This window comes from Pseudovirgaria hyperparasitica (genome assembly GCF_010093815.1).
Source record: "Pseudovirgaria hyperparasitica strain CBS 121739 unplaced genomic scaffold EJ05scaffold_1, whole genome shotgun sequence".
NCBI lineage: Eukaryota > Fungi > Ascomycota > Dothideomycetes > Acrospermales > Acrospermaceae > Pseudovirgaria > Pseudovirgaria hyperparasitica.
In genome coordinates, this window is record NW_022985549.1 from 1548064 (window position 1) to 1571302 (window position 23239).

At 47.7% G+C, this 23239-nt stretch overlaps 9 protein-coding genes across 9 annotated transcripts; 5 read left to right on the forward strand and 4 right to left on the reverse strand.

Annotated features, from left to right (window-relative positions):
- The first annotated feature begins 2528 nt into the window (after nt 1-2528).
- Nucleotides 2529-4094, forward strand: EJ05DRAFT_471902 (uncharacterized protein). The gene is made up of 2 exons (XM_033743063.1): nt 2529-2816; nt 2866-4094. Exons 1-2 carry the CDS (start codon nt 2792-2794, stop codon nt 3972-3974), a joined length of 1134 nt encoding a protein of 377 aa, XP_033605387.1. The 5' UTR covers nt 2529-2791; the 3' UTR covers nt 3975-4094.
- A 435-nt stretch (nt 4095-4529) lies between these two features.
- EJ05DRAFT_506596 (uncharacterized protein) lies at nt 4530-6016 on the reverse strand. The gene is made up of 4 exons (XM_033747836.1): nt 5870-6016; nt 5701-5805; nt 5253-5649; nt 4530-5187 (listed from the first exon to the last, which is right to left on the reverse strand). Exons 2-4 carry the CDS (start codon nt 5792-5794, stop codon nt 4917-4919), a joined length of 762 nt encoding a protein of 253 aa, XP_033605388.1. The 5' UTR covers nt 5795-5805; nt 5870-6016; the 3' UTR covers nt 4530-4916.
- A 924-nt stretch (nt 6017-6940) lies between these two features.
- EJ05DRAFT_471904 (ArfGap-domain-containing protein) lies at nt 6941-8938 on the reverse strand. Its single transcript, XM_033743064.1, has 5 exons — nt 8710-8938; nt 8528-8663; nt 8293-8476; nt 7565-8244; nt 6941-7511 (listed from the first exon to the last, which is right to left on the reverse strand). The coding sequence occupies exons 1-5, from the start codon at nt 8776-8778 to the stop codon at nt 7171-7173; spliced, it is 1410 nt and encodes a 469-aa protein (XP_033605389.1). The 5' UTR covers nt 8779-8938; the 3' UTR covers nt 6941-7170.
- A 534-nt stretch (nt 8939-9472) lies between these two features.
- Nucleotides 9473-10988, forward strand: EJ05DRAFT_495789 (uncharacterized protein; the record flags this gene model as incomplete). The annotated part of the gene is made up of 2 exons (XM_033746289.1): nt 9473-9503; nt 9565-10988. 2 exons carry the CDS (start codon nt 9473-9475, stop codon nt 10986-10988), a joined length of 1455 nt encoding a protein of 484 aa, XP_033605390.1.
- An 846-nt stretch (nt 10989-11834) lies between these two features.
- Nucleotides 11835-13064, forward strand: EJ05DRAFT_21181 (uncharacterized protein). The gene is made up of 5 exons (XM_033739822.1): nt 11835-11913; nt 12018-12079; nt 12319-12437; nt 12617-12870; nt 12918-13064. Exons 2-4 carry the CDS (start codon nt 12060-12062, stop codon nt 12826-12828), a joined length of 351 nt encoding a protein of 116 aa, XP_033605391.1. The 5' UTR covers nt 11835-11913; nt 12018-12059; the 3' UTR covers nt 12829-12870; nt 12918-13064.
- Nucleotides 13065-14446, forward strand: EJ05DRAFT_21269 (uncharacterized protein). Its single transcript, XM_033739835.1, has 2 exons — nt 13065-13766; nt 13820-14446. Exons 1-2 carry the CDS (start codon nt 13253-13255, stop codon nt 14272-14274), a joined length of 969 nt encoding a protein of 322 aa, XP_033605392.1. The 5' UTR covers nt 13065-13252; the 3' UTR covers nt 14275-14446.
- An 11-nt stretch (nt 14447-14457) lies between these two features.
- Nucleotides 14458-15801, reverse strand: EJ05DRAFT_471907 (NAD(P)-binding protein). Its single transcript, XM_033743065.1, has one exon. The coding sequence runs from the start codon at nt 15659-15661 to the stop codon at nt 14618-14620; it is 1044 nt and encodes a 347-aa protein (XP_033605393.1). The 5' UTR covers nt 15662-15801; the 3' UTR covers nt 14458-14617.
- Nucleotides 15802-17346: 1545 nt separating this feature from the next.
- On the reverse strand, nt 17347-17874 carry EJ05DRAFT_481810 (uncharacterized protein; the record flags this gene model as incomplete). Its single annotated transcript, XM_033745115.1, has 2 exons — nt 17347-17435; nt 17511-17874. 2 exons carry the CDS (start codon nt 17872-17874, stop codon nt 17347-17349), a joined length of 453 nt encoding a protein of 150 aa, XP_033605394.1.
- Nucleotides 17875-21296: 3422 nt separating this feature from the next.
- EJ05DRAFT_481811 (uncharacterized protein) lies at nt 21297-22730 on the forward strand (the record flags this gene model as incomplete). The annotated part of the gene is made up of 1 exon (XM_033745116.1): nt 21297-22730. The coding sequence occupies one exon, from the start codon at nt 21297-21299 to the stop codon at nt 22728-22730; it is 1434 nt and encodes a 477-aa protein (XP_033605395.1).
- Between the last annotated feature and the right edge of the window lie 509 nt (nt 22731-23239).

Consider the following 23239-nt stretch of genomic DNA (forward strand, 5'->3'; position numbering starts at 1 on the left):
GTTAGTAGAGTAGTAGCTAATACTAGAGTTAGAGCGAAAGAGATATTTAGAGCCGGCCGTATAGCCCTTAATATACTTATAGTATATTAAACCGTAGTTCGCCGTTTTCCTATAGCGTAAACTATAACTACGTTTAGTATCCTCGGCGACCTAGGCCTTATTATTAGTAGGCTAGGGTTTAGAGTAAATATTAAGGTCCTAAAAGGACCTAGAGTAACTAAATTAGTCTATATTAGACCGGAAGGAAGAGCGGCAAGGCGGCGGCGTGGGTAAGCGCGAGGGCTCGTAATTATTGTCTATAACGAGATCTTCTTCATCCTCTAGAGGAGGTAGAGTAGACGGTATACGCTTTAGAGCGAGAGAAGAACCTACGACTACTTTATCTATAAGTTTAGTACTAGGATTACCTAGATTAGAGCGACTAGTAGCCATATTAGTAATAGAGGTAGTAATAGTAGTAGCCCTAGCTACTCTCTTCTCCGACTTAGAGCGCGCCTTTATACTACTATAATAGATAGACTTCTTAGCTGGCGTGGCCGGGGAGGAGACGATACCTTTAGAGCGAGTCTTACGAGAGGAGGAGGTAGGCTTAGAGATAGGACTAGTATTAGATATCTATATATATACATTAGCTAGAGATCTAAGGAAGGAATATTCGTCTACCCTTAACGGCGATTAATGAAGCTAAATTAGTAACCGTAATAACGCGAATAGGTCACATAGAACCGGTTCTAATAAGAATAGACCACTATAGACCCTTCTAAACCTAAACTAGGGAAGATAGTATATAAATTAACGACTTACCTTAAGAGCGAGGTGGATATACTAGAGAATAAAATTAAAGGCGAGCGAAGCTAAATATATACTCGACTAAAGTAGTAATTATATATCCTAGGTAGTAGCCACGAAGTAAGGGATAAGCGCGTATATAAACTAGTAAAAGTGAACTAGAATCTCGAGTTTACCTATATTAAGGATAGTTATAACGTTATAGGAACTTAGTTACGGATATATAGATATATAATAGATTATAGAGACTTAGAATTATATATACTTAAGTGCTTTAGGGCGAAGTATAAAAAGAAGAAGGATATTATTAGGACGGGAACTATAATAGATCTATATAGACTATTCTAATCTATATAGCCACGTAGTGGCTAGAGCTAGGTTAAGTTAGCTAAGTTAAGCGATATTACTATATAAGTAGACCATATAAACCGATTCCTACTCGTTAGGAATTAACCTCGTATAAGAGTAAGATTACTCCATAAATACATTCCTATATCTCTCTATGAACTATTAGACTACTATCCCACGTCTTTACTCTTTATAAGATATATATTTAACGTATAACGTCTAGAAAGCCATCTAGTATTTAAGGACTACCTAGGTTATTACGTCTATAGGCTTCTATAAGGCTATGCTAAAGGGTGTGGATATACTTTAATATATATATCCCGTAGATTTATAGTTTCTCGAACTTAGGTATAGCTTCCTAGCGCTCTACTAATTCCACGGTATAAATCTATTTCTAGATTAATAAGTACTATTCCTCGTAGGCGTTATCTCTAGTTTCTTCTAAGTATATATCGGGTACTCGGAGTAGAATACGGCCTCTTCTTACTAGTATAGCTAGGCTTATCTAGTTAGGGTTATTAAGAAGGAGGTTATTAAAGTCTCTTACTAGTTCTTCTCGAGTAATATAGTCGTTCCTCATTTATAACTCGAGTTAATTAGTATATATATTAATTAGTACTAACGTACGAGCGTCTCTAGTAAGGTCCCTTATAGCTAGGTTAGTATTAAGGAGCGCGGTAAGCGCGTTAATGGTGTTTAACGGCTTATTACGGGCGTGTCCTATATTTTAGGGAGTATTAGCTCCTTCTATAGGGACGTCGCTATCGCGATCGGGGTTCTATAAGGAAGATATCTTAATATAGCTTAGGTAAGGAAGGCGTTTTCTAGGGTGATAATTATCTTCTAAGTTAGAATTACGGCGTTAATTTATATTAACGAGTAGCTAGAATATCTATCACGGACATAGAGGGAGTTAATATATATTTTTCTTACGTGACTCTTTTAGCTTATTTTATAATATATTACTATCCGCTAGGACTATTGAATTTAGTCGTTAAGCTTTATTACCGTAATTTCTATCTCTGAAATTAGAATATATTGCTTTAGAGAAGGGTTTTCGTGTTAGACTCTAGGTTCGTTCTTATTATTATCTAGTAAGTTATATAGTTCGTCGTAAGCGTTAAATGTTTTTAACGAGTTCCCTTATATAAGGGGTAAGATAACTACCCCTTAGGAGGCATCGCCGAAGCGATAGCCTCCCTAGGAGGATAAAAACTAGATTTCAGCTACTAGATATAGAAACTTTAGTAAATTAGACGTGGTAAAATTGATTAACGTGTCTACTAAGTCTATCTAAGTGCTATATATACCAGCCTAACGCTGAATAAGATCTAAGTAACGGGGATTACCTAATAGGAATCCCACATCGATTCTGAAGCCTCAGAGTATCAACGATATCAAGCGTGTCCTCGCGTATGCAACGGAACAGAAGCTTGCGGTTTCGATCAGGACTGGTGGCCATCAATACAGCGGCGCCTCCTCCACCGGGGGAAGAAATATCTTGCTGGATGTTTCTGAAACATTCAAGAATGAGTTCACGTATTCAAAAGATAAAAATCTCGTTCGCGTAAGCGTCAGCTGGGCACTTGGGGACTTTCTTGAGAAACTAGCCGATAATAATCTGTTTGTGCCGACTGGGCAGTGTATTTACGTGATGCTTGGGGGACACGCGCAATCTGGTAAAAGTGGTCCCTGTCAGTTCTAGAATATATGTGCTAATATTGTCAGGTGGATGGGGCATGCTCGGACGTAGCTTCGGACTCTTTGCAGATACAGTCAAGGCTCTTGAGATCATTACGCATGACGGTACAGAGCTCGAGGTCACGAAAGAAAGCAACCCAGATATGTTCTATGCCCTCCTAGGCGGTAGCCCGGGCAACTTTGGGGTGTTGACCCATATTACATTCACTCCTTTCCACGACGAACAATACAAGGGCTCCCGTGGCATGAAGGCCATATACAATTACAGTCATGCAAACCTCAAGCGTGTCCTCGACATCCTAGTCGAGATGGCGGAAGACGATGCATTCAGCCGTAATTTTGACCTTGGCATCAATTGCCTTGATCTCGGTGCGTCTCTGGGTGGCCACAGTCTTCCTGACATTCCGGAACTCAAAGTGCCTGAGTTGGACATCTACAAACCAATGATTGTCATTTACGCTCAGTGGGTTCCTACATCTCCCAACGACACCTTCGGTACCAAAGAACAGGCATGGTTCGATCGCATCCTCAAAGGCCACTTTGGAATTCCCATATTCGGGCTCAACGAAGTCGTCAAGGCGCCTATGTCCAAGATTGTCCAAATGTGGCTCTTTAAGAAGCATCGCGAGTTCAATACGCCTTACGTCAAACGCACGTACCTCACCTCCTCGACTACCCTTTCGAAGACCGGATGGTCCGACTGGGTCGCGAGCCGTTTCGATGCCATCGTCGGCTTCAACAGCAACAGTCTGCATTTCGTATCCCAAATTCAGGTCTTCGGTGGCGCGAAATCGCAGTTCCGCGTTAATGCAAATAATGGTACGAGTCACAGCTGGCGCGACACAACGGTTTGTGCAACGATTGACTGTTTCCACGAGGACAATGAGATAGCCAGAGAGGCTGCAGAATCTTGGCAGCACAAGAATGACGTCGAGGGTATTGGTGCAAATGGGAAGTTTAGCAAGGTTGATAAGCGAGTGCTGTGGGGTAGCTATGGAGACTGGAATATGGAGAATGTGTGGCAGTGCTATTATGATGACAAGGAGAAGTATGAGAAGCTCGGAAGATTGAGAGGTAAGATGGATCCAGATGGGGTGTTCACACCAAATCCTTTCTCTGTGAAGAGAATATTGTGATTAGGCACCTTTTTACCGCGAGCATATCATTGTATTCTCTCGAAAGTTTGAATAAGATGCGATAGAGTACCACTACTGTAGCCGCCCTTTGCCCTTTCAACTGCGGATACTAAAACGAACCATCTAATATTCACCGCATTTCCGCCCCTCCAATTTCATTGTAGCTTTCAATGAAATTGGCCTCGAGTCACGTATACTGGTTGCCGCTAATTAGTGTATCCCCCTATAATCGCGAGGATTTTCGGCATTCGAGACATGAGAAGAAGTACGATTGCAAATGCCACATCTTTGACAACATAGCTATCTCAGTACATGGGGGCTTTCTCTGCATAAGTTAATAGAATCTTGCAACGTCGTATCTGAAATGTTCTTCTTATTAGTCTTAAATATGCGCATTCTTATCAATATCTTCTTCAGTCCAGCCTTAGGGTTGTAGACACGACAGTGGAAAATGAGACTAAGATGCCACAGAAGACGTATAAACTCAAACGACTGGGTATGTTGCATTCAGCGGCAATATCAAGATGTCCAAGATCTCATAACATGAATAAAGATGCGATCAATAGCTCTGTTTTGAGTGGATAAGCGGACGCGACCGGTTAAAGGTCTACGCTCATACATTAAACAGTAAGGATAGACTGGATTTGGGTTAAAAGGATGCCGACTCAGAACTGTTGGTCCGATCACTTCCACTGCTCGGTATCGGGGTCCGTCGGGGTCTCATGTGTCAAGGCTATCTCGTCACTTGTCGTATCGGTGATTTGAAAATCCTGCTGCACCTGGACGCGCCAGCGACCTTTATCATCGATCGTGGAGCCCATGCTATTGCCTACACTACTGTTGCGGTCCTCAAGCGACATCCCACCGCTCTCTGCATCTCTTGCTGGGACGGACAATTTCGACCAGCCAAATGCCGCTCTTCTAGTGCTCTTATCTAGTGATTTAGTTGTGTTCGGCGTGCGGTCTGAGGCACCGCGGGTTGTTTTCCAGATGCTGAATTGACGTAACAATGGGCGTAGTGTGGTGAGGCTCCCCGATGTGATGGCGAGTCCGGGTTCGATGAGAGCCCAGATGGCAAAGTTTACCGTGCCAACCAGAGAGCAATGAGTGATGGGGTATCGCCAAGATAAAAGTGATTGAGCATTTACCTGTGAAATCTGGGGCATATACACCCTTGATGTATGGTATGCGAACGATTGCGGCGATACTAGCACTGGTAAATATGTCAGAAAAGGGGAGCATATTGATAGTTAGCCATAGAATAATTTCAGCACTTACACAGCTCCCAGACATAGAATAGGTATGAGTGACACCTTCGCCTTGCGCTTCATCTTGAGTTTACACACGAGTGCTATAGCGATAACACAGAAGATGATGTCGCAAGTGGCTGAAGTGGCGGCGTAAAGATATGAGACGTTGGCAATAGTCTTGTTTGGTAGACAGGTTCCTCCGTTCAAGTGTCCGGGTAGCATTCTATTCCAGAAGTAACTTACCGGCGAACATTGAAAACACGTAATGAACAAGACAGCTGTTCCTATCAGGCCGGTAAATGTCATAGTGGCCCAGAGTATGATCCGTGATACTTGTAGACAGTGATACGGAGGAGGAAGAACCCAATGGATATCTTTGCAAGCGTCGCAGATAGACAGAACGCGAGATAGCAGTTCCAAAATACCTGCCTCGTATTAGTCTTCCTCGTCCCGAACCGGAGTGAAAACTGACTCACCTTGAATATTTGCATCAGATTCTCTGGCGAGAGAGTAACCATTGGCGATCCAATTCCAAAATGTACAGCCAGCACTCCACCTGTTGTGTACCATATGCAAGTCAACTGCATAGGACTATCAGTCAGTTTCTCCACCGCATTGTCACGCTACAAGACGAATAACACGTACCAGAGCCACGACCATGAGATAATCATCCACCCCGAATGCTTTCACAAAGAATATTCGAACATAAGTCCTCAGCAACACCGCAATGAGTGACATCGCCCCAAAGGCGATTGACACGCCGGCAAGGGAAGCCCCAGCAGTGGTCCACATCTTCGTACGCAGTTTCGTGAAAGTCAAGGTTGTTGCGCGAGTGAGATGAGCATAGATATCAGAAGATAGCCATTTAGGGTCTTTATAGGGACAGCGCTACAGTCTAATATGATATATGTTTTGGGAACAAAAGGAGAGGTCCGCCGTCGGAACACTTGACGTCCCGGCGCCAAACCACGACATGTATTTTATAGTTGAACTATAATTGTGAGATCTGCATGTTGCAACGCTCATGTCTCGCCCATATAGCTTCGCTTTGAATACTAGTGAACTGATGGCCTGAGAACCATACAGACTAATAACTCGAAAACCAATGGAGACCGCTCAGAGGCATTCCTGATCGGCAGGAAAGCATTCCCTATGTTGCTCTCGACGCTCTAATTGAAGCGTCCGTTGAAGTCCGAGAACCTAGACTATTAGCTAGCTCGACGGTGGGAACCTAAGTGGGATTGCAATGGATAGTCACAACGGTAACGGCTCCTGTGCCGCCTGCGCTAACCTCGAGATATACTCCGCTTGATGTCTAGTACCTTCTAGCACATACTAGACTATGGGATGTCACTGCAAATGTTCCGTTGGTGCAGCTCGAGCTTGAACAGCCAGCGAATGGCTTGAATAGCCAGTGAATGGCTCGAATATCTACCATGTATTCATCTGTTGATATGTCTTGCCGTTGAGGTATCAATTAAGGTTTCAGCGTCTGTGGGGCAACCAAGCTTTGACCATGTGCTCCTGCAGTTCATACAGGTGGCCAAGGAGACGGGGGTAAGAACGTCAGGTCATATCAGTCTGTGCCTATGCGGGGGTGAATGATTCTAGGAGGGATGCATTAGGCAGACAGCTAGATATGTTCCCGCTACCACGAGATTAAAACGTTGTGTCGGCAGTCCGTATGCGTATGCTTGGAACCCACAAACATACATAATATATTATGATCTGTCTCTCGGTCGGCCGGAGCGGCCGGGCCACCCATACTATGTTGTGGACAATGACATCAATGTCAGAAGCCATTGGACGTATCCATCGTATTGTCACTCGTATTCTCAACACTGGCAGACTCTCCCAACGCCTTTGTCACACCTCGGAGCACCTTGCATCACAGCGGATGATACTCAATATGATCCATTCATTCTCAAACCTTGCGATGCCATCCCCTAGCTGTTCAGATACGTCCTAATGGCTCCTTGCAACCGCGTTGCACCCTCTCCAAGCATTGCTGTTAGATTGTCCAGATCATCTCCCGCAGTGATGCCAAACTTACGCACAAAATCCTTCGCAGCGCCTTCTAGGTCGCCATAGTCATCGACTGGGCCTTCGTCCTCAGGCCGTCCGAAGTACGCGTTGCTACTGATCGACGTAGCACCTTCGAATCCTTGTAGGCGGGACTTGGCTTCGTTTGCAGCGGACGGATCATGCATGCCACGACCGAAGAACTCGTCTGACGAGATGCCTTTTTGTGTACCGAACTTCTCGCGAGCGAAGCGCTCAGAATCATCTAGGTGGATTTTTATCAGCATCGGGCCAGCATGTGCGACACGTGTTACACACCAGTCTGTGGCTTGCCCACAGCACCAAACCCCATCTTCTTCGGGGCAGCCGTCTTCGCGCCCCCAGCAGTCTGTCCAAACCCAAGCCTCTGTATCTGCACACCAAGATTCTCCACGTCGCTACTCTTACTACCTCCACGCACCGGACTCACTGGTGTAGGGCTAATGATGGAGGAAGATTCGACGACGGACGACTTGACTGTGGCCTCGGCCGCCTCTGCATCCGGATCATAGCCAAGTTTTGCTATCCGTTCCGCTTCCTCCTTCGCTTTCTTCTCTGCTTCCTCAAAATCCAGACCGTCCGAGGCCACGACCTTCTTTGCACCCAGGCCTTTCTTCTTTGCACCCAGGATGTTTGTCTTTGGTCGATTAGCAGACACGCCTGCCGGCTTCCGTATGGCGGCAGAAGGAATAGCTTTGGCGGATGGCGTTGAGCTTTCTGCGGACACAAGAGGCGATTTAGGGCGATTGGGACCGCTGCCGTTCGCAGGCGCATTAAGAAATGGTGATGCTGTACGGCTACCTTGAGCGGGTGTACCAGTACGCGAAGGAGGGTTGCTAGGACGTTTAATTGTGGGCTTGTCCCATGATGAAAAGAAATCATCTTCGTTCTCTGCTGGTGTGCTCGCACCCTCAGAGTCAGGATCCGGAATGTCAGTTATCACGACTGGGCCGGGATATCTGTATTGATCAGTGACGTTTCGAGTGCTTATAGATGGTATAACATACAATTTCGCATCTGCAGTAACTCGCCTAGCTAGCTCCTCTTTATATTTTGTAGCAGCCGTCGAAGTGTACTTCATCTTTGGATCTTTGCTGGCGAGAGCGGCGCCGCCACCGTGTGTCTGGAAGTATTTCGTGGCGGATTCATTGCCACCAACCTTCATGATTCGAAGCTGATCCCATTGCCAGACTGTATTGCAGGGTTAGTTATATTCTATGCACTACAGCTGCCCGACCGTACTATCTAAATTCGTTGACCGCACGAAGGAGATATGGACGCCCAAGTTGCGGTGATTCGCGGAGCAATCAAGACAGAGGTAGATGCCGAATGGGACCGAGGACCATGTAGGGTTCTTTGCGCCGCAGTCGAAACATATCTGCAGACGTAAGTAAATCGTATTTCAGACATTGCGAGGGACGTACCTTGTTTGCCGGCTTGACCTTCAGCTTCTCAAACACTTTTTGAGACTCGGTCTTGGAAGCGAGCGCCATGTTGAGGTCTCGCACAGTCTGCCCTGCTTAGCGAATAGATGTAACACTACGGCGGATGCCGAACAATTCGAGAGTGGGAGAGGAGCTGACGCTGGACGTGCGTCTCCTTCGTTGCGAGTGGTCTAGTAACTTTCGACACGGTTGGCAGGGGAGAACGCGCGAAAAGGGATAACCTTACAGGTGAGGTGGCAGTATGATGGGCCTCTGAGCATGCATGACTAAGCGACCTGCACCCTAGGCGACGTCTTAAACCGCTGAATTAACTACTGTTGCTATATTAAATATCCGTCATACATATCTCTGCTTTCCTTGACATGTAGAACTGTTCAACTGTCTGAATGTAGGCATATGGGCCAATTACGGACTATGCCGATGCGTTTTTTGTCATTTATGCCGACATAGCAAGAACAGCCCTTGGCCCCTTTCAAGATGTGCATCCTACTGAACAACATAGGTCTTGGTGCAAAATTCGATAGTTTGTGAAGAGCACACTTCTCTCCGCCAGGGCAGACAGCCACATCTTCCTTACGGCGGGCTGTGCTGCTGACTGTTGAATCACGGCATGTTGGGAACTACCTAAGTACCTGCTGACGCCGCTGACACCCCGAGGCCTTTTTAGCTCGTGCGATCCATGTATCTAACACAGCATATTCCCGAATCGCACTAAGAGTTACGATATGACAAAAGCGACAATATGGCATCTTCAGAGATCGTACGTTCCGTGGGTAAGCTTGTCAATGGCTCCGAGGTTGCAAGGCTCCTTTAGTTGATTGACGCGACGCGTAGGACTTCTCGAGAAGTACTCGACAGCTCGCCACGATCTCGGCTTCTACACTAATGTCATTGTCGGAGCTGAGTATGTACTGCCACAGTCCTACCAATTGCCATTACAACACCACATCTATAGAGCATGTGCAACAATCATTGCAGAGCACGCGAACCTCTCTGTGGAAATTCTCAATGGAAGAACTGCCACCCCAGTCTTTGCTAGACTGACCCAAGTCGCTTTGGAGGAGTGTGTCATCTTCGAATCAACGACGACTACCGTCAACTATCATGGCATGACTGATCAGCAACTGAGGGAAATTTTAGAGAAACAGCATAATCAAGACTTTCCGGATCATGGACCCCTATGGAGACTCTTGATAGCATCTGACACTGCAGTGCCAAGGAACTTCACGGCGTTTTTCGTGTTTCACCATGCTATTGGCGATGGTACTTCTGGATTAGCCTTTCACAGAGAATTGCTCGCTGCTCTACTCGACAGCAAACATCATTCAAAGGGGAGTGTGGTGCAGACTGTGCTCACTAGCCCCAAGAAACCTTTACTCTCTGCCGTCGAGGACTTTCTACCATTAAGCATCTCCTGGATATACCTGCTAGGAGTCATCCTCGAGGGCTTGTTATGGAAAAAATTTGAGAAGGGCTTCTGGTACGGAGGCGTTATACAGAAGCCACTAGAAACCACTGTCCGCACGACAGGTCTGTCGAAATCTAGCTCTGAAGCCTTTCGAAGTTTGTGTAAAGAGAATGGGACGACTGTCACAGCTGCTCTTCAAACGCTGGTCGCTGAGGTCATACTGGAGATCATGCCGGCTAATTACACAAACATCCGAAGCAACGGCGCCATGTCTCTTCGGAGCTTCATTCCTGACGTCACTCAGAGGTCGTTTGGGGTTTGGGTCACCGCGTGGAACGAAGTCTATCAAAAGTCCGAATTATCAACAGAAGGAATGTCTTGGAAGAGGGCCCGTGCGTCAAGAAAAGCAATCGAAGATGCAGTCGCAGCACGTGGCAACAACAGCGCTGTGGGACTCCTCCGTTACGTACCGGATTATCAAAAATACCTACTGAATAAGTTAGGCAGTCAAAGAGATGCCACATTTGAAGTCTCCAATCTAGGGGCATACAAGGATGACGCGAGATCACATGATCATCATTTGGGCGGGGAAGATCCTCACATAGAGCGGATAACGTTCAGTCAGAGTGGCAATGTAGCAGGACCAGCACTTGCTGTGGGTGCCGTGACTGGGGGGGATGGATGTTTGTCGCTTGCCTTCAGTTGGCAGAAAGGTGTTCTGGCTGAAGACTTCGTTGTGGATGTGATGGAGAAGACTCGCACACGATTTTATGCTCTCGTCCGTGTACCCTCTCAAGAGTCTGATCCTAGCACTGTGGAATGCAACAGTGAAGACCTATACGATGACTGAAGTTACGTTCCAGTCTCAAGAGTATAGAAGGAATGCTGTAGGTCGGATATGCTAAGCTCCTTACGTATCCTGCATCGCCCCACGTGAACATGAGTCGCAGCCGGGCCACGCGGAAGGATCTGACTAAAAGCTAATTACCACGATTCCGTGCAACGTGGCCGAAAGAGAATTGTCTACCTTTTCTATTCAGTGATGTATATGCGGCAACAAGTCTCGTGAGTCTTGAACACAAAGGTCGAATTGATACATCCATATCATCAAAGTATCAACCAAGTGGCAAAGTCATCATGGCAAAGAGCCGTTAAAGCATGGCTTGTAGTGCTCTTCAGCTGCATGCTTCGGGTTGAAAGCCACATCACCATCAGTTCTGTGTCTTTGCTGCCTCGGTAGCTTGTCTTTAAGCGCTCTGTTCCGCTTATACTTTCGCCCATACTTTCCCAATGGTTGATCGAAAACCGCAAGACCAAACGCCTAGTGGTGTTTAGTGAGGTTACTGTCATAGACTTTTCAACTTCTAATACAGCATGCGACAAAAATTATAACCATGTTAGTTCTGCTCTACGATAGATCCACTTCTCCATCAATCACTTCCCCTCGTCTCATTTAGGTCTTCTGTACACACTCCTTAGAGTCCAAAGATACTTGTATGGAGCTGGTGTATGGAAGTGATCGGTTTTGTCATCATGATATCTTTCACTGCATTCATCACGCGTGGCTTTCATCTACTATTGGGCACACCCAAGTGAGCATTGACCAAAACCTGCGCCGAAGAGCTTGGATGTGAGGATGAAGGCATACCCTTAGATGAGACAAGATACCTTTCGAAGACTAGGCGTATCTCGGTTGCTCGAGATGCCACTAGAGACGACCTATCATCCCCCCGGGTCAAGGACAAATCTAGGCGCCGCTTCACGCAAGATCCTTCGTAAGTAACAGGTACTGGAAGTCCCCCGGAGACGATATCTCTCCTATCGCATCCTGCTTGAACAGTATTCTGACAAGATACCATACCTTTTACTCGAACTCAAGAAACTGCGGCATCCCTCACTACGTTTCCGGACGTCGACACCTATGGTTCTGCGCTCGTCACGGTAGGAGTACCTCTGTATCATAGCACAGGCTATGCGATGTCACTTCAGCTTTATGTCGATTTTCTGGCATGTTTTGGAGCTCTCACACTGCCGCCTGAATGAAGCCGTTCCTCCATCCCGTTATGTCTCCCCGCTCTTTACATTCTAGTGGTATTTGGCTTGGCTGTGGTTTATAGAGATACGCTTGAGATCTCTTTGCATGCATATCGAACGCGGACTCACTGCATACAACTGTTTAGAGGCGAGACTGGGATCGTAAATCCTGGAGCAGGTGATGTGTCCAGCAGCCTACTCGATGCCTTCATTGTGGCATTGGGACTTTTGATGTTCCAATACAAGCAGGAATGGAGAGAAGTATGTAAGTATCGTAGTTCTTATGTCTCGCTTACAATCACATCGCTCTTCGGATACAACCTTTGTGTGTTCTGCAGTAGACATCTCTCCAATGCGCCCTTGTCTTTTGCCAGCCAAAGCTTGAAGCTTGCTCTTGCGACACCTGCGACTCGGTCTCCACGAAGCTAATATCCAATTGTACAGATGATTATATGACGCGAGGAATCGCACTGGCGCGACATCATCTGCCTTTGCCACGGCGCTCATTCTTACATCTGGCTTGCCGCGTTTTCAAGTCTGTCTATGAACTTCTTTGTGACAGTACTCATTGCCTCCACGTCTGTTCTTCCTCTTGTTCGATTTATATCCAGTTTGGCAGGCGATGCAGCCTAAGCCTGGTCTTGATTTGGGTGTGAGATTCAACGTCAGTGCAATTGTCGTCTGGATAGACAAGCAAGGTATGCCATCAAAGATCATAAGATGTCTGTGTGCTTAATAGTTGTAGATTGTGTGTTATCGTGTCTTTGCCCAGGGAAGTCTGACTCCATCTGCGCAAGGCATGCGTGTTAACGCCACGAACCATTAATAACGACAAACTTCATATGCTCCGGCGCAATCGCACCACCCGTCACATTGGTGAATGTCTCGGGTGTGGAAGGGTCGAATCACTTTGGGCCCGCCTCTTTTACTTCCACGGTTTCGGTTGCAGTCGGATCCAACCCACTAACACGACTTTTCCAAAAACGACTATCAGATCTTCAGACTGCAAGCTACCTATAAACTTTCCTCACCACCAAATACGCGCAGATCGAATGTCCACTCGCGAACAGTCTCTTCACTATGCCTAAGGACAAGACACTCCGCCGTAAACCTTCATTACAACCAGCTATCACGTTCGACAACACCAAAATAAAATCACCTCCTTCAAAGCAATTGCAGCAATTATGCGTGTTGTCAACAGACGAAATCGTGCCCACACGATCACTAAGGCAAAAAAGACAGACCAAGTCTCAGAAGACACCTGCGAAGTCGCCTCAGAGGCCACCGCATAAGTCACCACGAAAGCCAACGCCCTGTTTTATCAGAGATCACAAGCAACCCGGCAGTGACTATGGCTCAGTCGATATTCCAGCAATGTCCAGTAGTTTCAATACAACTAGCTTTAATTCCAGTGGCTACGAGGCAAATACAAGCTGGAGTACAAGAGAAAGTCTCAGCTACGGGTCAAGACCATCGTTCAGTTCCTCCTTACTACATACCTCCTCACCCAGTCCTGATCCATTTCGAGTTGTGATACAGCCGTGCGAAACTTTAATGGATACGAGGATCCGGGAAGCAAAAATAAGAATAATCGGCAAGTACACGTTGGCCCGCGAGCCGAAGGTTCTATACTGACTTACCAGGAAGAGACCGTCCCAGTCCTCGACCCATCTTTCGTCAAGGGAAAGGAACACGCATACGGAGCCTATATATACCCACCCATGCCGCTCTCTGAAGCAGAATACCGTGGCGCTTCATATAACATCGGCGTATCTTGTGCGAATGGGGTATACGGCACTCATGCAATCATCAGCATCAACTGGGTACACCCACCATTTGACATCACCACCGTGGCGAGTGGTGTCGAGCCAATGCTGCCGTTGGAACGCCAAAAGAGCCGTTATCTCCGCCTTCTCGAAGAAATGGCATTCGTACTTGAACAGGCCATTAATTTGCGAGGTGAGATGGATGATGAAGACAAGAAGAACTTGACGCAGGGAGAAGAGATCGTGGCAATGAGGATGACGTCTAGTGATGGGGATACTACCGGGATGACCAAGTATCCAATTCTGGGTGGCTCATACGTGGTGACAACATTATGATGGGCTGAGCTCGAGAAGGCTGTTTGGAAGATGGGCATATACTTGTATTGCTAGAATGGAGAAGCTGGACCAAATAGACATCGACCGCTATACGTGACACGCCCGGAGAGATCGTAGAATCAGGTGAGGTATCTAGACATGTCCAATCATATGAATGGTAAACATAGCTTATACCTAGATATAGTCATAAGCCAGATAGACCTAACCAATATCCGACAAGTGCACCCGTGTCCATTTCGGCGGTCTCGAGTAGTAGCCGTGATGTCGTAGGTCTATAATCCTCCATTACAGTCGACCGTACTGCGACCTGGACCGATGCACCAGCCCCGATTTTGGCCCATTCTTACATGGTCAAGACAACTTTTCCCCTCTCCTTCAACCTCCCATTTGCCGTCTCATATGCCTCCCTTACGCCTTCCAACGGTATCGTCTCCGCAACCCACACCTTCAGCAAGCCCTTGTCAAGTGCCTCCGAAATCCACTCCAAATCACGCACTGAAGGCTCAACAATGAAGAATTCCGCGTGCACACCTTCTTTACCCTTGCTCAGCCCTGCCTCATGATGTGTTGCGGGAAAAGCATAGCTAGCAGAATCGACTGTAATGACGCTCCCGGTGGGAGATATCAAAGACCAGCACCCCTCCAGCACGCCCCCTCCAACCGTATCAACAACCGCATCGAACACCCGCCCACTCGCACGTAAAGCCGCATACTCAACAACATCATCCGCCCCGAGCGAGCGCACAAACGTCTCGTTCCGTGCATTCGAGCTCGTCGCCCCTGTCACGCTGTACCCGGCGAGCACCGCCAGCTGCACCACAATCGCCCCAACGCCCCCCGCTGCACCTGTCACCAGCACCCTCTGCCCTCCGTTTTTCTCTCGCGCAGCACCCGGATCATACGGCGACAATACAGGCGTGTCCAGTCGTACTTTGTCGAACAGCGCCTGCCACGCCGTCAACGAGCTCAGCGGCGCCGCAGCGGCTTTTGCCCAGCTCAGGCTTGCCGGTTTCTGTGCACACTCGTCTTCGCGCACGACGACGTACTCGGCCCATGTGGCGCCGCGGTCCGCGTGGGTCATGCCGAAGACTTCGGTGCCAACGGCGAAGGGCGAGGATGAGTTGGGAGGGAGGGCGGCGACAGTGCCAGCGAAGTCGTTACCGGGGATTTGCGAGGGGTGGACATAGAGCTCGGGCCAAGTCAAGGTGTCGCGAATGATTGTGCTCGCGTGGTTACGGATGAGGAGAGTACCGGGAGAAGGGGCTGGGACGGTCCTTGTGGTAATGGTGAGAGCGGAGGACGGAGCAGGGTTAGAAGGGCTGTATGGCGGTGCGCTGGGAGGAGCAGGGGTGACTTGGACTGCTCGCATTGTAGGTGATTGAGACATGGGATTGGAAGCTTCAATGGGTGATAGAATGAAGCGTATCGTTATCGGATCTCGCAGGTGGATATTGGCGATGATCGAGGTTGGTATATAGAGTCTAAGTGCTGTGAGTACGAACGACTTGAGCTAAAAGTCTGGCTCTTTCGTACTTCAAGATAATATAACCAGCAAGGCATCTGGCATGAGAGAAAGTGTTCTGCACAAGCCGAGCTTCGGCCTCACAGTGTCAAGTAATCAAGACGTAGAACTTCACCTAAAGTAAGTCGTATGATCAGTCGACTCTTGACTTGTCGGTTGTTATGCATAGATATAGTCAAGCTCAATCAATGACTCAGCACCTCATATGTATTCGAGAGAGGGTGATCGTACCTGTGATAGGTGAGAAGTCCTAAAATGGATGCGAGGTTCGGAACTTTCGGCTCGGAATCTCGCGTGTTCGGTGAGGCGAGATCCGAGCCACTTCCACAAGCTGCATCAACAGGTACTTAGAGGTGATTTAATCACGAAGTCAGGCCCGAACCTGGATGCGGGCGCTGGCAGATAAACAGATGTTGTATCTCATTTATCACTCATCTCAAAATGACCGCCGTACACAATCTCCAAGCTCATCAACCTCGACAGGCTGTATGACTTCGCGTTATCTCCCAGCAACCAAGAGGAGGGATATCATCTACATTATCGGAGATCGAACTCTGCTCCCTCTTCCTAGAATGTGAAACTATCTAATATGCCCTTACAACTTTAACACCCTCACAGGCAGTCATGTACTGAACTTAGCTAGTGATGTTACTCCTTGAAGCCACAGTCAAACAGTCTCACAATACTGGTACGTACCACATAAGCATGGCAATGGACTCTTGATGTATGACAACGTCGAGAAGATGTCCAGCTAAGACGACCCTGACAAGCCTGTTGATTTGCAGCGAGCTGAGTTTGAGGTAGCCGGATGCTTCCTACTATCAGGCATCGAAGCATCACCAGCAGCACGTGCACGTTTAATATAGAAAATCCATCCTTTGTAGTGGTTGTCAAAGTGAGTTTGAGAAAGAATGATACATGCTGAGGAGGAGAATCGGAAGCCAGACCTATGGAGGTCAAGAGGAGATACGCAGTGATGTGCTTGGAAGTGCATCACAACGATATGCAGAGTAATCAACGGCTAGTTTCTAGTAGGCCTACTATTCTACGAAGACTTATCCCTCACGTCGGTCAATACTACCACTAGTTCTGCCATTGGTGAAGTGGCATCTAAAGGAAGTGGAAACATACTGCAGCACTCTTAATACTCAAAATTGTTCTCCCGACTCTCTGGAAGGCTAATACAAGTGGCACTCATCCTACCATCGAATGAAAGTAAAGATAGGTCCAATTGCCCCTCTGATGACAGACACATGCAGCAGCCTAAGCTATTACTCGGCCGATATCAACCAGAGAAGCCTGCGGAAGCTTCCAGTGTTTCTGTTGCCTGCCCAAAGACTACCCCTTGAAGTTCTTTTATATGCCCCTAGTCGTCTCTCTCTCGTACTACCTCTGATTCTCTTCTTTTCTTCTTTTAATTAAAACGTACAAGTTTCCCGTTCGGGGACTCTGTATCGTATCTTAAGTCCAAATCATTCAAAAGAAACAGAAGGGCAAGAAATGCTATAGAGCATTAGTACTTGTACCATAACCCTTTGAAATCTTCGATACTAACTATAGTTTATAGTACCCTGGAATTTCTCTTCACTAGACGCCTGTATAGCGCTCGCCCAGTTATCGATATCTCCTTCGTAGTCATCTATTATCCTATTAGTACGCGTAGGACTATCATGAACACGCCCAGGAGAAGGAAGGGGAAAACTCATGGACCTACGCTCGAAAAAGTCTGAGTCTAGAAAGATTGAAAGTAGAAAGGGACTAAGATAGGTGTTATGAATATTATTCAGGTCTGATTCCTCGATATTCTCATCATAATTAGGGTCGTGGATGAGTCTAAAGGAATCCTCAGGCCATCTATTTCCGCACCATGAAACTACGATCTGATCTCCATTGCTGGGTGGCGCGGGGTAATACCCCATATAGACATCGTCGTGGAGGCGATCGGGATAGTCAAGGCACGATAGCCTACCGGCAAATTTCGTTCCTAGCACTCTATGGATCCTCCCATTCTTGTGTTTCGGGCCTGCGGGGGGGGCCTCGTAACGCAGAGGCATCGGTCCGCCGCCAGCGGTAATCATCACAGAAGATAATGAAATTTGCGTCTCTCGGTCGGTTAATCTCTGTTAAGGTTGCGACCTCTCCCATTGTTCGCGTGACTTTTCTTAGACCTTCAGTAAAACGCCGGAAGTTTTGTCCTTTCTCTCCGAAGAGGTGTACATAGCCTATCCTAAGGTGTTCCGGGAGTTCGTGGTAGTTTTGTAGGCCCTCATAGGCCAGCCTAGCCATATGTAGAGCTTCCTCTAAATGAGGGCGTATCGTATAGTGACTGCATGTTGAGTGCACGACATAAGTAAGTTCTCGCGGCCTACTTTGCGGCGGTCCCCTCTCCCTTACTGCCAAAGGAGTATTAAAGAATACTACGAGAATAAGGAGGGAGTGTGTAAGAGAGAGCGTCGTGCTTAAGGAAAAGTACATTTTTAGGATTCTTGCTACCAGCTTAACACTAGCTTAAAAGGTTAGTGAATAAGAGAAATATAAAGATAAGATAGAAGAAGAAGATAGTAAAAAAGGAAGAAGAAATAGTTAATTATAAGACGAGTTCTAACAAGAAGAATAACTTAGCATATTACTATAAAATTCGAAATCGCGCAAAAATCGCGCAAGACTAGGCTGTATGATCTATATATAGATATATATATCTATGACATCTAATATTAATATATTAACGCGTCCCTTACTTTTCTATATATATATATTAATTTTATTATCGCTTTAAAACTCTATAGAGTATAGTAGCTATATAGATGATAATATAGTTTCTTATTAAATAAAGGTAATACTTTAACTATCTCTTATATACATTCATCTATATACCGTAGCATTAATTAGTTATACCTATATTTTAAGCTGCATACGGAGTTACTACAAAGTGTTTAGAGCGTGCCACGTGAAAGGATTTAACTAGATCATATCGCGCATAAGCCATAATGTCGCAGTGTGTAAGGCAGCAGTCAGATGATTTAATCTGCAGATGACAAACCCAAGTAAGCGGCTTAGTCTAAAGGGAGTCCCGTGAATTCGAGATAGAGTCGTGTGAAGTTTGGATTGTTATCAAGTCTTACGCACAGGATTCATCTAGTGTGTCTGTCCAAGAGCGAAATGAGAGAGTCCTGCGAGACCTCAGTGCGCTCTGTGAGCCGCCCAGCGCAAACCTCAGCTCCGCCAGGGTCCGTAGGAATCCATAAGCAAATGTGCAGAATATGGTGCACAACGTTGTACTGTGAATATATCTTAGAAGCGTGACTTATGCTATGTAAGCAGGACCTCAGTTCGACGACCAGCTCTTGCGGCGACGGAATCTTGCAATGCCACTCACTACTGATCGCTCAACGCTGACGCAGTGGTCTAGACATTCGGCAGTATGGACAATGACCGAATTCGATAGAAGTATGTCGTATAAATCTCGGCTTCCAAAGATGGACTTGTGGTAGCAACGTCTGACGCGAGGAGACTTGCACAGCCGCAACGGGCTGAAGATAGTGTGAGACCTGTGGCTTTTGTGGCTCGAGCGAGGCTGGTGAAGCAAGGATTTCCGCATAGTAATTAGTTCTTGTAAGATCGTAGTGTGAATCCTTCTCAATGCTTGATGCCTCGCAGATGATGGAAATTTGATTCTCGTTTCTTGTAACACCGGCTTGACAGAGACGGGAGACCAGCATGGAGTTAGGGCCGTCATCTCATCAGATGGAGTGCGCCTCTTACTGTTGTTGGGCGGCAAGTGTGCACAACGTAGCCGCAACGTCGGTGACGATTATCATGTTTATGAGAGAGTCGCATCTGCTTGCCCAGTTTGAAGTATTCGAGAGTGTGATGCCTAAACGCGTGCGTGTGCGGCACAGGAGGTCTCAGAACACTGCTTCATGGGCGTCGGGTGATGGAGAAAACGGCATAGCTTAGTAGGTTTGACTCATGAAGCCATGGAGAAGTATTGCAACGCAAGGCTGGACGATGATGTCGGGTGTGCCATCATCGGATGGATTCGGGATAAAAGGCACAATGTGGGGGGAGAACGAGAAGTCCTTGGCCTGTACACATTCGCTTTGTTGACGAATGATGGCAAGACTTCTTAGCCGCTTACAACAAGAGGGGAAATTGTAAGACATTCTTTATCATTTGCTGGAGTCCACCCAGATCTAATTGTGAGTGTGAGCCACAGTGTGGCTTCGCTCTCGGGCGCTTACAGGGGGAACCTCCCTGCCCACTCCGTTCTCTTCTTCCTCACCAAAACACGACACAAGACGTCAGCGCCCTCTCCTTTCAGACATGTTATGACCTTGCCAGTGTCAGTGTCAGTATCGATGCCCAATGGGCGCATCACGGCCCCCTTCATCTTGCACTTGCATGCAAAGGCAACCGATTTGTCGAAGGCCTCTCGGCCATCTCAGCCGATTCACGGCGGCGTATCCTTGCTTTCTAGAACCGCAGCGTCTCGTCCACCAGACCTCGTTCACATAGCACATAGCCCTCTACACCTAGTCGTGTGCTTGTCTTACTGAACATAGGCCAGTGTTCGCTTGCTCCTCGAGCAACCATGCGCGGTGCGGCTGTGTGGCTGTGGCTGCTTCCAGGCTGTGCATATCATCCTTACTGACAGCGCCAAGAGACTCTGCAAAGCAACCAACATGCCACAAGCATTTGAGTGTGGACATAGCTGATGCTTACAATCCTCGAACATGGAACAATTTCTAGCAGCATCAGTCTCGTGCTTCGGCTGCTATGACCGAGTGAACAGGTATGCAGGTAAAAGCAACGCAGCCATAGTAGAACGATTCCGAAAACAGTCCCTATGACCACCATCTCAGAGGCCGTTCACTTAACTGGCGATCCTTGCGCCTTGAAACTTGGCCAGGAATGCGGTCTGTTTAGGCTGCAAGGTTTCCGTCTCTTATATATCAGATCGACGCGCGGGGCTTTCATCTCATTTAGAATAAGGCTATGATATTTCCTGCATAACATACTTGCAGAATACTCTTTACTGCGAACCCACGGCGCTACCTGCATCTTCAATCCTCCTTGCGTAAGGTTTCTTTCAGTTTTCAAGTTTAGGCTTTGTCTTCACAACTCGTTCTTCTTCATATATCGACTTGGTGAACCTAATTCCTCGGGACTGGCGGTGCAGACTTGTCTCACACTCATCGTCATCTGGTCCCAAAGGTATATCACCAGCCCGTAACCACCAAGGGACCACCGCTCGAACGGCTGAGAGCACTTTTCTGCCCAGCCTACTGCCACGCGAAGAATTGTTCCACCCCTGATATCGGCAGAACCCAAGTCCAACACTTTTCCAGTCGTATCAACACATACTCCTGACTGGACAACTTTCTTCCTCGAGGAGTTTCCCACGGCACCTCTAGGACAATCTATCTTTGACTGAGGCCTGGAAGGTCTGAGATTTAGTATACACATATATACCCGTGGAAAACTTTTCGAAGCATTCACAATGTGCGTCATCGAGACCAGAGTCTACCATTATGCGAACGGTGTGGAGCAACGGGTGGAAGCACCTCGACTATGTAGTCTCAGCCGTGGTACTACTCCTTGCAGCAACCTTCGGCGCACGGAAAGGTCATTCAATGTCAGCGATCCTGGCTCGCCAAGCTTCAGTCTTGCATCGCCAACAACACTGAGCCATCCGCCAACTCCAGTCACTGCCAGAGTCAGAGAAGTGCGACCTGCAGGTGATTACAGTCGGAGCTCAAGCGAGACGGAGCGCATGAAGAGAAGTAGTAGAAGCTATTCTAGCACCGGGATCAGGCCAGAGATCGTGATTCGTATCGGCGGGTCGAAGAACAAGGAGCAGGAGAAAGCCCACAAACGCCGCTCGGGAGGCTCTGCAGTGATAAGCAGTGATTCGTCCGATGTGGTGATCGTCGACTCTCCGTCTCAAAGGAGCTCACCTCGACCTGCAGCTCTCCGAGTATCGTCTTACAGCTATGCCGAGCAGAGTACAGCTACAAACGCCCCACCACCTCCGCCTCCGCCTCCGAGAAATCACCCGCCTGCTGCTGCCGCCGCACCGGATGACTCGCCGCCCCCTGGCGGTAGACGACGACAAGACCGAGCAGTTGTCCACAATGATGCCGCGGGGCTTGCACCAGAAGTTCTCGACCGAGCAGAGGCGCGCGAGCGCTACCGCCGCGAGGAAAGACAACGGAGGCAGCTAGCTGAATCCGAGACTGAGCGAATAACCCGCGAAAACATCCGCAGGGAGGAACGTGAGCGAGCTGACCGCGACCATCGTCACAACGAAGAACGTCGCCGTCGCCGCGACAGCCAAGCACGATCAGATGAACGCACTCGTCGTCATGAACAACCTCAAGAACGTCCTCGAACAGGCGAACGTCGAAACCCTGACCGTCCTCGTCACTCTGAGCGCTCAGAGCGCTCAGAGCAACCTCTTGGCCGCCGACCATCGCAGAGCCGCCGCCCCAGCGCAGCACAATACGACAATCGTCCCGATCTACAAGAGACTCTAGGGCTTATGGCTCAGGAGCGCGAACAAGCCCGTCAGGCAGTCCGCCAGGAACAAGCAATCAGCCAATATAGTCTACGATATGGTGCAAGTTTCGCGCCTCTTGCAGCACCGCCAGCCGAGCCATTGCCCCAGCCATACGCACTCCGCACAGTTGCTCCTCCACAACCACCACCACCGCCTGCAATGTACACACAGAATCCATTGCTTGCACATGGCGAGCAAGTCCTCCAATCTGCTCGCGATGAGCGTGCACGAAATGCAACACGGAATCTGCAAAGCGCTTTCGACGGCTCGTACGTTGACGAAGCTGCCGCCAATTCCGGCTTCGGCGGCAGTCTTGCGCGCAGCAACACGAATCGTCGCCGTCGCGATTCGTATTATGAAGGTCCGGGATCATAGTCACATTACACGTACGGGGTTGTAGGCTCGAGCAGCTCGCTCTACCGAAGCAACATTCGACATTTCCTCTTGCATTTGATTTTTTTCTTGCGCTGTATTTTTTTTTTGGGAAGCTTCAGATCTGTACATACATCACCATTGATTTTGCCCCTTTGCGATTTCCTGCCGGGATATCTGTTCTTGTGATTAGAGGAGGAGAAATTGGGATTTGTGCGCGGATGTCTTGGGCACATCTGCGCTGTGTATATATAGCTTGTCCACTTTTGTATATATTGGTGCGCCGTTCGCTGGTAGTCCCTCTGCGATGCGAAGAATATACGGATCGTAAGATCGTTTGTATTTTGAACTTTTGTGTGCGAAGACGTGAATTCGTTATTTAGGACCTACATTACGACTGGAATGCGAACAGTATGAAGGTCATAGATGAAGATAGCTTTACGGGCAGTTGGTTCCCTAATCCATAGTCACTGAGACGAATTAAGACCTCACGGGATACATTCGTGCTACAT

Excerpts from the sequence above, each read along its gene's own strand:
- EJ05DRAFT_471907 (XM_033743065.1), bottom strand. The coding sequence starts at position 15,661 with ATGTCTCAATCACCTACAATGCGAGCAGTCCAAGTCACCCCTGCTCCT.
- EJ05DRAFT_471902 (XM_033743063.1), top strand. The coding sequence starts at position 2,792 with ATGCTTGGGGGACACGCGCAATCTG. Across the intron at positions 2,817-2,865 it reads TGGGGGACACGCGCAATCTG|GTGGATGGGGCATGCTCGGA; the intron begins GTAAAAGTGGTC and ends TAATATTGTCAG.
- EJ05DRAFT_506596 (XM_033747836.1), bottom strand. The coding sequence starts at position 5,794 with ATGGTACACAACAGGTGGAGTGCTGGCTGTACATTTTGGAATTGGATC. Across the intron at positions 5,650-5,700 it reads ATCTGATGCAAATATTCAAG|GTATTTTGGAACTGCTATCT; the intron begins GTGAGTCAGTTT and ends AATACGAGGCAG. Across the intron at positions 5,188-5,252 it reads ATTCTATGTCTGGGAGCTGT|TGCTAGTATCGCCGCAATCG; the intron begins GTAAGTGCTGAA and ends CATATTTACCAG.
- EJ05DRAFT_471904 (XM_033743064.1), bottom strand. The coding sequence starts at position 8,778 with ATGGCGCTCGCTTCCAAGACCGAGTCTCAAAAAGTGTTTGAGAAGCTG. Across the intron at positions 8,664-8,709 it reads AGGTCAAGCCGGCAAACAAG|ATATGTTTCGACTGCGGCGC; the intron begins GTACGTCCCTCG and ends TTACGTCTGCAG. Across the intron at positions 8,245-8,292 it reads GTTACTGCAGATGCGAAATT|ATATCCCGGCCCAGTCGTGA; the intron begins GTATGTTATACC and ends TGATCAATACAG.
- EJ05DRAFT_21269 (XM_033739835.1), top strand. The coding sequence starts at position 13,253 with ATGCCTAAGGACAAGACACTCCGCCGTAAACCTTCATTACAACCAGCT. Across the intron at positions 13,767-13,819 it reads AGCAAAAATAAGAATAATCG|AGACCGTCCCAGTCCTCGAC; the intron begins GCAAGTACACGT and ends CTTACCAGGAAG.
- EJ05DRAFT_21181 (XM_033739822.1), top strand. The coding sequence starts at position 12,060 with ATGGTTCTGCGCTCGTCACG. Across the intron at positions 12,080-12,318 it reads ATGGTTCTGCGCTCGTCACG|AGGCGAGACTGGGATCGTAA; the intron begins GTAGGAGTACCT and ends ACAACTGTTTAG. Across the intron at positions 12,438-12,616 it reads GCAGGAATGGAGAGAAGTAT|ATGATTATATGACGCGAGGA; the intron begins GTAAGTATCGTA and ends CCAATTGTACAG.